The sequence below is a fragment of the Medicago truncatula genome, chromosome 8 (assembly GCF_003473485.1).
Source record: "Medicago truncatula cultivar Jemalong A17 chromosome 8, MtrunA17r5.0-ANR, whole genome shotgun sequence".
Taxonomy (NCBI): Eukaryota; Viridiplantae; Streptophyta; class Magnoliopsida; order Fabales; family Fabaceae; genus Medicago; species Medicago truncatula.
The window spans coordinates 20,056,164-20,069,714 of record NC_053049.1 but is presented as its reverse complement, the minus strand read 5'-3'; the positions used below and the strand labels follow the sequence as shown (position 1 = coordinate 20,069,714).

General features: G+C 35.7%; 1 protein-coding gene and 1 non-coding gene across 3 annotated transcripts; one reads left to right on the top strand and one right to left on the bottom strand.

Moving 5' to 3' along the window:
• Positions 1-3,777: 3,777 nt before the first annotated feature.
• Positions 3,778-3,884, top strand: LOC112417587 (small nucleolar RNA R71). The gene has a single exon (XR_003008189.1). It is a non-coding gene; the product is annotated as a small nucleolar RNA R71 (small nucleolar RNA).
• Positions 3,885-6,452: 2,568 nt separating this feature from the next.
• Positions 6,453-10,103, bottom strand: LOC11409309 (G-type lectin S-receptor-like serine/threonine-protein kinase CES101). 2 transcript variants are annotated; one of them, XM_024771702.2, is made up of 7 exons: positions 8,758-10,103; positions 8,469-8,573; positions 8,185-8,372; positions 7,768-7,978; positions 7,237-7,474; positions 7,000-7,150; positions 6,453-6,918 (listed from the first exon to the last, which is right to left on the bottom strand). In XM_024771702.2, the coding sequence occupies exons 1-7, from the start codon at positions 9,959-9,961 to the stop codon at positions 6,595-6,597; spliced, it is 2,421 nt and encodes an 806-aa protein (XP_024627470.1). In that variant the 5' UTR covers positions 9,962-10,103; the 3' UTR covers positions 6,453-6,594. The 2 variants fall into 2 exon arrangements, with proteins under 2 accessions (XP_024627470.1, XP_003628304.2); XM_003628256.4 differs by having other exon boundaries at positions 6,454-6,918; positions 8,469-8,582; positions 8,758-10,102.
• Between the last annotated feature and the right edge of the window lie 3,448 nt (positions 10,104-13,551).

Here is a 13,551-nt window from a genome sequence, read left to right as displayed (position 1 = left end):
CACTTCATTTACTTCTCCGATATTATAGATTTTAAGCCTTTGCCCATTAACCGTAAAGGATCCGATTTCTTCAGAAAAGATTTCAATTGCCCCATAAGCCTTATGCTCGAGCTCAACCGGAAGGTGACAAGATTTCCCATAGATTAGTTTAAAAGGAGTCATTCCAATGGGAGTTTTATAAGCCGTCCGATAGGCCCAAAGGGCATCGTCAAGCTTACTTGACCAATCTTTTCTACAGGTTGAAACAGTTTTTTCAAGGATAGCTTTGATTTGTCTATTTGAGACCTCCACTTGTCCACTAGTTTGTGGGTGATAAGGTGTTGCAATTTTGTGCCATACTCCAAGTTTTTCAAAATGTTTTGAAATGAAGTGAGACCCTCTATCGCTTATCACAACCCTTGGCACTCCAAACCTTGGAAAAATGATTTTTTTAAACAGTTTTATAACAACTTGTGCATCATTAGTGGGGGAGGCAATGGCTTCAACCCATTTGGACACGTAGTCAACCGCTACCAATATGTATTGATTCCCAAAAGAGGAGGGGAATGGTCCCATAAAGTCAATACCCCAAACATCAAAAATTTCTACTTCAAGGATGTTGTTCAAAGGCATTTCATTTCTTTTAGTAATACTACCAGTGCGTTGACTTTTGTCACATTTAGAAATAAAGAGATGCACATCTTTGAAAAGTGATGGCCACCAGAATGAAGAATTTTGAAAGAAGTCTTTTGTGTACTGGCGTGGCCACCATAAGAAGAGGAGTGGCAATGGGTTAGAATACTACTTACCTCGTTTTCAGGAATGCATCTTCTGAAAATCCCATCTGAGCCTCTTCTGAAGAGGTAAGGCTCATCCCAATAATAATGCTTGAGATCATTGAAGAACTTCTTCTTCTGTTGGTAGCTCAACTCAGGTGGTAGTACTCCTGCTGCAAAAAAATTAACAAAATCTGCATACCAAGGTGCGTTAGTTTGTGCCAATAAGAAGAGTTGATCATCCTGGAAGGAATCATCCAAGGGTAGTTCATCCTCATTGGTCTCCCTAAGTTGGGACAAGTGGTCAGCTACAACATTTTCAACACCCTTTTTATCTTTTATTTCAAGGTCAAATTCTTGGAGGAGCAAAATTCATCGGATCAACCTCGGTTTGGCATCTTTTTTGTTTAGCAAATATTTTATGGCCAAGTGATCTGTGTAAACAATGATTTTTGATCCCACCAGGTATTGCCTGAATTTTTCAATAATCTCGATTTTTGCTTTGTCTACCTCTATACCTCTTTCGGAGACCAAGTGTCCTAGGACAATTCCTTCTCTTACCATGAAGTGACATTTCTCCCAATTCAAGATTAGGTTCACCTGCTCACATCTTTCCAAAACTTTTTCAAGGTTAGTCAAACAATTATCAAAACTAGATCCATGCACAGAAAAATCATCCATAAAAACTTCCATTATCTTTTCAACAAAGTCAGAAAAAATAGACATCATGCATCTTTGAAAAGTAGCAGGGGCATTACAAAGACCAAAAGGCATCCTCCTATAAGCAAAGGTTCCAAAGGGACATGTAAAAGTTGTCTTTTCTTGGTCATTAGGGTGAATGGGTATTTGGAAAAATCCGGAATAACCATCTAAGTAACAAAAATGTGAATGCTTAGCTAACCTTTCTAACATTTGATCTATAAAAGGGAGAGTGAAGTGATCTTTATGGGTAGCTTTATTAAGCTTCCTATAATCAATGCACATTCTCCAACCGGTGACGGTTCTAGTAGCAATGGATTCATTTTTATCATTTTTAATAACTTTGAGACCACCCTTCTTAGGTACGACTTGCACGGGGCTAACCCATTTGGAATCAGAAATTGGATAAATAACACCTGCATCTAGAAGTTTTAAAACTTCTTTTTTCACAACTTCTTTCATATTAGGGTTTAGCCTTCTTTGATGTTCAATGGAGGGTTTATAGTCTTCTTCAAGAAGTATCCTATGCATGCATAACGAAGGATTTATTCCTTTAATGTCATCAATGGTGTACCCTATAGCTTTAGGATATTTCTTGAGGACATAAAGTAACTTTTCAGTTTATACTTCATCGAGGCTTGCATTCACAATAACAGGGTAGGTTGAGTTAGGGCCCAAGAATTCATACCTTAGATTCGATGGAAGCGGTTTAAGCTCTACTTTCGGTGCCCCTTGGGTAGAAGTGCTGGCTCTTCCTTTACTAATTCCTCCACACTTAAACCTTCCATTGGAGGGGTTCTATTCAACAACTCTTCATAAGCTTTCGCCTCCCCTTCCAGCTTTGTACCTGCATTGTTTACCAAGCATACTTCCAAACCATCATGTGTAGTTGATGCTAAAGAGCATTCTTTCACGCAATAGTCGACTATATCTATCATGCAACAAGAGTCCTTAATAGAAGGACTTTTCATTAGTTTGGCAAGTTCAAATTCAACAGTTTCTTTACCAACATTAAAAGCTAACTTACCATTTTTAACATCAATGCTGGCTCCTGCACAACAAAATCAGCAGGGATGTACACCTCTCCTACCTTAACGGGGACATCTTCTATGATTCCAGCTGGGTACTTAATAGAACGGTCCGCTAATTGTAGGGTCATCCTGGTCGACTTAAGTTCCCCTATTCCCAGTGTCTCATAAAGGGATAAAGGCATTAGGCTGACACTGGCTCCTAGGTCACACATAGTTTTCTTCATTACTTCTGACCCTATGACACAAGGTATGGAGAAACTACCTGGGTCTTTAAGCTTTGGTGGCAATTTATTTTGGATGATGGCTCTACATTCTTCCGTAAGGTTAACCGTCTCACCTTCCTCAATTTTTCTCTTTTTAGAAAGGATTTCTTTTAAAAATTTAGCATAGGTAGGCATTTGGGTTAAGACTTCGGTGAAAGGCACATCAATGTATATTTTGTTCATCATTTCTATGAACTTTTTAAATTGCTCATCTAGCTTAGATTTGGCAAACCTTTGTGGGAAGGGAATTTTTGGCTTAAAGGGAGGTGGTGTGGTTTCCTCAACTCATGGTTCTTCTCTTTCTACCCTAGTTTCCCTAAGCGGTGGTTCGCAAATCTCTTTCTCACTTTCATTGGATTTGGTTCTCCCTATGGGGTCTTCGAGTGGCTTACCACTCCTAAGTGAAACAGCATTCATTTTGTTGGGGTGGCCGACCATATGAACTACTTGGGAGAGCTGAGTTTCTGAAGTTTTGTTGTGAGAGGAGATGGAGTCTATCTTTGTTGTGAGAGTAGCAAGAGAGTCGCTCAAAAGTCTAGTTTGATCCTTAAGCTCTTGGAGCTGTTCGGATTGTTTAAGAAAATAGTTTTCCATTAAAAGTTCAATGTGAGACTTTTGAACAACTCTTTGGCCATTCTGAACAAAGTTTAACTGCTCAACACTACCTAGTTTGCAATCGATGCTAGAATGACTAGATATGCCACATGCTTCACATGGAGGTGAAAAAGAAGTAGGTGTGACAGCACAAGTATTCATGTGATCAAGTTTTTGAGATAGTGCATTCACCTTGGTAGATAGATAGCAAAGGAAGAGATTTCGTTCATACCTGCCTCTTTTTCAGAGGGTGAAGAATTGATGATTGCTTTCTCTTCAGTCCATTGAAAAAGGTTTAGAGCCATGTCTTCAATCAAGGCATAAGCTGTTGTAAAATCCTTGTTCATTAGGGCACCACTTGTAGCTGCATCAACAGTTAACTTAGTGTTAGATGTTAAACCATTGTAGAAGGTGTGGATGATTAACCATTTCTCCAAACCATGATGGGGACAAAGTCTAAGTATTTCTTTAAAACGCTCCCACACATCGTAAAGAGATTCCCCGTTTTCTTGAGTAAATTGGTAAAGCCTTCCCCTAAGTTGGGCGGTTTTTGATGGGGGAAAGAAACAGCAAAGGAATTCTCGCCTCAAATGATCCCATGAAGTGATGGAGCCGGGTTTTAAAGAATTGAACCAACTGCTGGCCCTATCTTTTAGAGAAAAAGGGAAGAGATGTAGTCTAACGGTCTCTTGGTCGTCTTTGTAAGTTACACTAAGTCTCCAAAAGGTTGAGATATGCAAATTTGGGTCTTCAGAGGGTGATCCAAAAAACTGGTTTTGTTGTACCAAACTTAGTAGTGCAGGTTTTATTTTGAAACCACTACCTTCAACCGTTGGGTAAACATAATAGTGCATGGCTCATCTGAAGAAGGGATCGAATACTCCTTAAAAGTGTGTTCCTCAGCCATGTTATCTATTATTTTATGCTACCCAAGAAGTCAAGTGTAAGGAAACAAAAAGAAAGAAGAAGAGAAGAAAAGGGGAAGAAGAAAGAGTTCTAATCACAAAGAAAGATTTTGGTTCCTCAACCAAGCCTATTTCGCTGACTTGATTACTATTAGATTTTGGTTCCTCTAACAACCAAGCATATTTCGCTGACTTTATTATTATTAGTTCCCTTGAAGATCGAAACTATATGTCTCAAAGATTGCAAAGACTATTTCGCTGCCTTTGCAATCCTTGTCTAAATTCACTTGTTCGAATATCAAAGCTCCACTTTCGTTTTATGAATTGATATTTGAGATGATGGATAAACAATTATCAAACCCTCCACTTTCGTTTCCACAGTTTGATAATGGTTGATCCATGTTAAAGCGGTGAATTTAGATAAGAAACTAGGGTTGCATAAAATTAAGGCTTAGAACTTGGCTTGATTAGGATTATGTCATTTAGACTTATCCAACAATCCCAAGACAAGGAGAAGTCTACTCACTCATGTTCATCGTAGACATGGGGAAGAAGAGAGAAAGCATAAAAGTAAATGACAAGAAAATAAAGGAAAAGAAAAGAACTTTTAATAGAAAAGCAATTGTCACTTATTGAATTCCAAGAAAGGATGAATATTTGTGATGGATGACTACTCTATTTATAGTGTAACACCCCGATTTCCCAACATATTAATTTCATAAAAATAATCAGAGTATTCACATAAACGGAATGTCACATTCTTAAAATCATAAACTGAATAAATAACTATTTATCCTTTAAAATTCAATAACAAAATCTTTAATACTTCACAGCGGAATTTATTCAATAACTAAAACAGTCTTTGGCACAATGGCGTCTTCATAAATGTTTCTAAACTAGGTCTTTCCTATTTATAATCTTATTTCTATTTTATCTTATTTCTCTTTCTCCCCCAAAATTCTCTAAAATCTCATAACAATCCCTAAACTTAATAGCATATAAAAATAAGCAATAAATGACTCATCAGAAAGCAGCATTGAAGGAGAGAGAGACATGGTTGAGGTGTTAGATTCATCTGCTAAGGAGAAAGGAAAAACACCTATGGTAGAGCCAAAGAAACACACCCACAACAGCACTAACAAACAATACCCAAAGCACTATACCAAAAGCCGATACTAACAAGCCAAATCACAGAGAAGCCAGGCCAGCAACATAAGTCACTGGCAACTCACCACCAAAACCCCAATACTCTAAAAACCCTCCCTGCAGCAGCCTCTAACAGAAAAACTCATAAACCGCCAACATTACCTTTCAAGACACAACCTAGGATTCCAACACCATTGGTAGAAAAGGCACGATGGGGTAAAAGTCCTCTCCAACATCCACCTCCACAACAACACCTTAATCTCTTCAACAATATCAACACAAAACTTCTCAACACAACATGTCGACACACTACTAATTAATTACTACTACTTCTCAACACAAAACTTCAGTTAAATTTCTTATACTTACGCACGCAGCAACATCAGACAAATCTTAAAATGGCAATTCATTGAAGCATTTTATCAAACAGAAAACATACAAGAACTCAAAATTCCATTGGATATTCTGAAACACTAAAAATTTCGTTGAAGCATTTTAACAAACAGAAAACATACAAGTTAATTTCGATTCATAACTCAAAAAATTGAGTTAAATTGCAATTCATAACAGAAACACAGCATGGATCGACGATAATTTTGATAAGATCTAAACGAAATCGAAAGTGCGAAAGCGGAAACGAAGGCGAATAACAGAAGAAGAATATGAGAAATGTTACCTTAGAAAGAAAGAGTGAAGCTCGATGGATGAATTGTGTAGCTCGACGGTGAGATTCGACGGTGTGAAGCTTGACGGTGAGAGTTCGACGGTGTAGTGATGAGTTTGACGGTGAAGAGAGGTGGATTTGAAGGTGAAGCTCAATTTAGTTTGGCAGTGGAGAGAGAATCCACGACGGTGGAGCGCGATGGTGGGTTCGGCGGTGAAGTAAGATGGTGAAGAGAGAACGATGAAAAGTGTGACATTTTTTTAAGCAAAAAATGAAATATAAGTGTGCCATTTTTCACAAGTATTTCAATAGCACAGTTAGAAAGTAGACCATTTTGATAATATTTCAATAGAAAGTATCAACTAACTAGTTTTTCAATAGAAAGTAGACCATTTTGATAATATTTTTACAAGTACAGAAATTGAGTATATTACATTTTACAAGCACAGAAAATGAGAATATTACAGAAACCAATACCATAATCAAGCCGTTTTTTACTTGCATTCTAGCTTGCAGTTTTTGACCAATATATATTGATTACTTATATTTTCCTTCTACTTCACATGAGGTAGAAATTGCTGTCGTAGAATAGGTGTCGGTGTCTGGCCCTTTAGAAGTTGTTTCCCCGTCATAGATCTCTCTTCTAATATAGAATGCTGGTCTTCTTGGTAAAGTTGTGAGTTCATATTTGTTTGTTAACATTGATATAACATCGGACATTGTAGGTCGATCATTAGCATATTGTTGTACACATAAGAGACCAACGTGAATGCACCTTTTCACTTCATCAGGAACAAATGTGTCACATAAAGATGGATCCAGTAACTGTAGATACTCACCATCATTCCATAGCTCCCATGCCTGTTAGGAGTTTAATCAAATTAGGAACAAGGAGGAATTCTATATTTTTAAAATAAAGTCAATGGGAGTAAATTTACATACATGTCCTATTAGGTTTAGTGGGCGATCAACATCATGGAAGCTATTGTTTTTTCTTCCACAAACAATTTCAAGAAGCAACACTCCAAAGCTATAAACATCAGACTTTGTTGAACAAATTCCTTCCATTGCATATTCTGGAGACATGTATCCACTGCACCAAAATTTTGTTAAAAATCTCAACTCTTTTGTGTAATCATCGATAAAAAGGTAGATATAAAGAAAGCTTAGAAAACTTACTATGTCCCAACAATCCTATTGGTGTTAACTGTTGATTCTTGTTGCGTGAACATTCTTGCCATACCGAAATCAGAAATTTTCGGGTTCATATTCTCATCAAGGAGTATGTTGCTAGCCTTCAAGTCTCTGTGAATGATTTTGAGTCTTGAGTACTTATGAAGATAGAGTAGTCCTTGAGAAATTCCTTCGATTATGTTCAGGCGCTTCTTCCAGTCTAGTAACTTTTTTCTTGTACAATCTTGTCAATGAAAACATGATACTTAATGTTAAAATGTATACTAATCAAAAGTAGAAAACTAAAATGCCATTTTAGATTTCTATGACTAACTAATGAGTCCCATAAAACATGATATTGGTTATTAAGTTAGAATAACATGTTATTTTAGTGAACTGTCCAAAATAAAGATCCCATAACTTTATTTATAATTGTGCTCTATTTATAACATAATAATATACACAATTTTATGATTTTTTTCATATAAAAAAAAAAAAAAACATCACATACAAATATAGCCTTCAACATATTCTCACCAAATAGATAGAAATCCAAGCTTTTATTTGGCATATATTCGTAAATTAGAATCCTTTCTTCTTCATGAATGCAACAACCAAGTAGTTGTACAAGATTTGTGTGTTGAAGTTCACATATCAATGCCAATTCATTTCTGAATTCCACAATTCCTTGTCCAGATGTTTTTGAAAGTCTTTTTACAGCAACTTCTTGTCCTGTTGCCAAGATTCCCTGAAGTCATAATTTAGATGTATTTCCTTAAATGCTTTTTAATGGATCTCTGCTAAAATTATATATTTGAAGAAATAATGGATACTTAAGTTGATAACCATATACTAAATATACCTAAAACCAATGCATATATGTTTTGTCCGAAACAAAATTCGGCAACCATGAAAAAAATATTACCACATTATAAACATTTGTTTTCAAGTCACCTTATAAACGGGTCCATAGCCTCCCTGTCCTAACTTGTTTTCAGATGAAAAGTCCAAAGTTGCTTCCAAAATTGATGTAAAGTTAAAAACTTTTATATCATGTCCTTTGAAGTCATTTTCAAGATCTTTGATATCATAGGATTCCGCCAAATCTTTCCTCTTACCCTCTTTTCTTTTACTTTTCTTACCTACATAACCAAAAAAATCAAAGATAAAAATAGAACCTATACATATCCATCTTTTTTTTTTTTACCTGGATTAACTCTTTTAAAGTAACCATATACCTTGTAGTGCATATTTTTGTTTCTTTTTGGCTAGGCATAAAATGAGTGGGCATAATATGAGTAAAGAAGTTGCGATTGCAGCACCTACCCATATCCTCCTCTTACCTGCATTGACTATACACAAATAAAATAAAAAAACTAAGTGGTGGCGTTAAGATGTTTGATTTCAATCAATTTTATTTGCACTTCAATTGTCCTTAGACCGACACCGGCCATAATAGAGGGAAATATTTCTAGAATCATACTAAAAAAAATCTATCTAATTAAAATGATACTAAATGTTATATACCATGGGAATTCGGAGGTGATTTTGTTGGCTTTACCAAGGCGTAAAAGTTATTCTTTTTGTCCAAATCAACGTCTTGTGTTGAATTCCATGAATAGTATATACATCCAGTAAAATTAATGTATAATTCTTGGAATCCATAGCAATTACAATTTCTCCAACATCTCATCTTGCAATCACTATAACCATAATTCACATCACCTTCAGTAGTTGTTGCATTGTCTTTATTTGGTCTTCCCACCTTTTTCCGAAAAACCTCACCAGGTTCCCTACAATTTGGTATTTCCTCCCATTTTTGGCACCCTCCATCGCTATTATATCCATAACACATGTCTTCGTTTGCAACTTGGCACCCTTCATCACTTTTATATCCATAACACATGTCTGCATTAGCAGTGCTTCCAGCATCACTTATTAACCTCCCCTTCGGGGATATGAACCATCGTATAAAATTCCCATCATTAACTTCGAAAGCAAAAGAATCTTCATCCTTGTTAGACACAATAATGTACCGATATATACTTTGAACTTTCGCTGGAATGTTCTCGAATATTCCATTACTTCTAAGTTTTCCGCTTTTCCAATGCACTTTGCCGCTTTTCCTTATGTTCAATTCACCTTCTTTTGGTTCCCATTCAAGACTAAATTCACCTGAAGTTGGTCGCGAATGAGCCAACCGTGAAACCAATGACCAATTATGTCCTGTTTTTCGATTAACACCTAACTTCATCGTTGGGATCAAACTATCTGTTGGATAGTCAAAACTCTGCCATAGTATACTCTTTGTCCCATTTGGGTGAAGTTGTTGAAGCACAAAGTTACCTGTGTCTAACATAGTGGCCACAGTGTCGTTGGTTGGTTCAGGCAAATAATAAATGATAATCGGTACATTCCTATTTTGAAATTCTATTTTGAGCACACCAGAGTAGTCTAGTGATAGAACTGCTGAATATATGTCTATGGGTTGATTTCTATCATACATCCACACTACTGGGCCATCAAAACCACTACTTATAACCAAGTGAGCTTCTTCGCTATTGAAATATAGACAATACATGCCTTGTTTAGAACATAGGTTGGAATTTGCATCCAATTTATCACCTGGCCTCAAACTATCATTTGTTGCTTTAACACAAATGCTAGTAGTGTTCCACCACAACCATAGGTATATCAATACAACTTGTTTCTTTATTTCAAAGCTTATCATGATTGATGAATATTGTTTAAAAAAGAAGAGAAATACTCACCAACTTGTTTCTTGCAATCTGCACTGCCCAACTTTGGTTGGAAATTTGATACAACTGATTTTAGACCCTTATCAGAGTTTGTTCTAGTTCACAAAGTTAATGTCAAATCAACTTTATCTTTATTTTTCCACTACTAAATGTTGCACAGACTAGACTACCTTTCTCTACTACTTTTTTTAAAAGAAGTTTACTTTAATACAATAATAATTGTGTCAAAGTATGTCAACAGTAGGAACAGACAACAGTGAAGTATTAACTTTCCATCACTTATCATTCAACAATTGTGTCAAAGTAAACTGATCTATTATTCTTTTCTTAAAAAGAAAAATAAAGTGTTGGAGAATGTAGTGGAAAGTAAAGATAACGTTGGTTTGATTAGACTATGTGGCACATGAAATCTGATGAGAGCCAAAAAGTTGGAGTTCAAAAAGATGTGCAATGCATCCTAAGATTTGAAACTGAAACCATCCTTCTCATGTCTTAGTGTATAAACTTTTTTCAGATCTTAGATCTAGTAACATTTGATAAATGCTGGGTAAAGTCCATGTTACTAAATGGTTTAAGTAACTTTAAGAGTAGTATTAGTAACATGCAAAAACAAAATGTTACCGTTTAGTAGCTCAATCATAGCCATTATCTAGTAAACAATTTTAAATACAGTTTTAGTTAATTCTTTACCATCAAACTTAAAATAGTGACTCAAATGCTTCTCTCCTCCACTTGCTGCCTTGATGTTTACCACTCCAGGGTGATGCTAATTAGTCTGCATATAATGATGCTAAAATCATTCTACAGATGGGGCTAATTATACCAAAAATAATATTGTTACCGAAAGTAAGAGTACCTTTCAAAACCTATACAAAACTACCTGTATGCTTGATAACTTCATAAAAAAGGAAAACTGGAAAAGAAAAATAAATTAGAGACTTAACAAAATTGAACGTAACAAATGATACGCCGCAAGTGTACGGCTATATTGGTTTTAGTATAAAGGCTTGTCGATTCCGTAGATACTAACTTATAAGTACTGCTATCTGTCGTTTCTTTGTTTATCAAAGGCTAATTCAAAACAATTTGTTTCGCGTTAAAAATAAAATACAGAATTTAATTTAATAATAACAACGATAGGCCAAAACAATGATTTTCGTCCACCTAAGTTACTCATACAAATTATGGTGCTTAGCTGTGACGAGAATATAATATTTTTCTAGAATAATACCAAATTAGAGACATCGTTTGCTTTCGCAATCCGTTGTCGGATTTTAGAAAAGTTTTATCACTACTAACTTGATTAAAAATCTGAATTTTCTAAGTCCAATACCGCTGCCGCTCTTTCTACGCGTAAGCGATATTTCTATGTTTCTACTTTCGTTGTAAAGCTTTAAATTAAAACAAAATTTTCAGAACATTGATTTTATTCTTGTTGTAATCAAATAGACATTTAATTTATGAGTTCTGTCGGTACGACTGTCCTCTCGTTATGGACTCAATTAAACTACACATATTGAAATAATACTCTAAATTTATCTTAGGTGAATTCATATTAAAAAGTAAATAAAGGGACAAAACCTGTAAATCGACGAACACTTTGAACAAAGAGAACAGTTGCGGCCGTACTATATTACGATTGGAATGGAAAGGAAAAACACCTTAAGTGCAGCAAACAGGGAAAATAAAAGAACTTCAGAAGCACACCAACACAACAACAGTAATAAGGCAATTAATTGGATTCGAAATTAACGTAGCAGCAACGAAATAATAACAAATAGCACTTGGCTGAATAAAATAAAACAGAGGTTCTGAAAGTTATAATATATAATACGGTAGCACAAGGTACAATAAACTGAGTGTTTGGTTGCTTTAACAGCCTAAATTATAAGCTGAAAGCTCTCAAAATCGTGCAGAAGAAATGCCAGAGAAGTTGCATTGCAAGCAAATCTCTTAAGAGCAATCTGAAAACACCGGCTTCCGGGTGCATGACGGGCGTTATACCCTATGAAGGTCTGGCCGTCATTGACCTTTTCAGTTCCTTCCTTGACTTTCGGCTTCTAGCTCTGATGGGCGTCCCACAGGGATACATCATGGCTGTCACTCCTGCGAGTATGACCATCACCAGCTACATTTTCAGCCTCTTTGCTCCGTTTTTGCTTCCAACACTCAAGTACCTATAACACAAGCAAAACAACAGCAGCAACTGTGCAAAACACGGCAAACTACTCTAAAACAAATGAAAATCAAGCTATTTAGATGGTGCATTTTGCATCTTATCAAACTCCCCACACTTGAACCATTGCTTATATCTCAAGCAACTTAGCTTGCAAACGGAAAAATTAAATGCAACAACTTAACATAAAAGGACTCAAGAAAAAATAATATCACAAATACTCATACGTGGTTTCAAAGTTGAATCGGTCAAAGGTTAATTCTCTAGGTACTAGAATCAACACCAATGGTATTGTAACAACACAAAATGCGATTTGTGGACAAAAGTCTCCCTCCTAGCATACTAATTTAAATCACGTCGCTGTATCTTAGTCTCTTACCCTTAAATCATGCCAATTACAAAAACATGAATCAGATTGGTTTGTTTATTGTGCTTTATGTTTTAATTTGATTATACATGTCGAGTAAAATTAAATAATAAAGAAAAATTAAAATTGGCATCATCTTTTCGTATTTTAAATTGACAAGAATTCAACCTAGTTTATTATTTGATCAAGAATTCATTATACATTTGCAGAGTGGAATAACTCCCTTTAACCATTCATATTATCCCCACTAGATAATATGAACCTTTGTATGAAAGGCCAATTGTGAAACATTGCTATCATAGACAACTCCAAGAACAAAAATAAAAGAAGAGAATGTAAATTGGAATGAGAAATTGTGAAGACTGGGTGGACTTTTATGGGAAAAATGCAAACATATATTGTAATGACAGTCAAGGGGAGGTTGAAACCATGAAAATGCGGTAAAAAACACATGAAAGTAGGCAATCTTGCTTCGTCCACATTCTAAACTGCTTCGGATTATATTATCTACAACCTTTCCTGTATTGGTTCAGATTATATAATTTGAAACCTACCCATACCGTGTGAAAACTTGTGTTTAGGAGGATTTGACAAGTTTCAAATTATATAATCTGAACTAGTCAAATATATTAGTTTTTTGTGGTCCACTTGCACCAACAATTTATGTTGTTCATGATTCCCATACACTTATATAAATTGGTCTGTTTACTATCAACACTTATCTAGAGATAAAAACACTAAGCTAGCCTCAGTTTACTACAACGATGTGAAACCTAATCTGGTTAGGATCCATGTTGATGTCAGATTGTCTGTCTTGAAGGATCAAATGGACCAAATAAACAGCTGACTCAACCATAAAGACACATGGAGGGTGGACAGCGTTGAGTATCGCGACCCGTCGATCCACCAAGATGGAAGCATCTGGTTCACCCAGATGAAGCTATGAAGCAACTAGGATGTGGGAACCATGTTCTCTATTTGGTTAGCACAATTTAGAAGGGTCATTTGAGTTAGACACT

Bases quoted from the DNA above. Each gene is read 5' to 3' on its own strand.
- LOC11409309 (XM_003628256.4), bottom strand. From the start codon at position 9,961: ATGATAAGCTTTGAAATAAAGAAACAAGTTGTATTGATATACCTATGG. The intron at 7,979-8,184 runs GTGACTTGAAAA...TTATGACTTCAG, and splicing joins GCTATGGACCCGTTTATAAG to GGAATCTTGGCAACAGGACA. The intron at 7,475-7,767 runs GTGAGAATATGT...TTCATTGACAAG, and splicing joins CTTGGATTTCTATCTATTTG to ATTGTACAAGAAAAAAGTTA.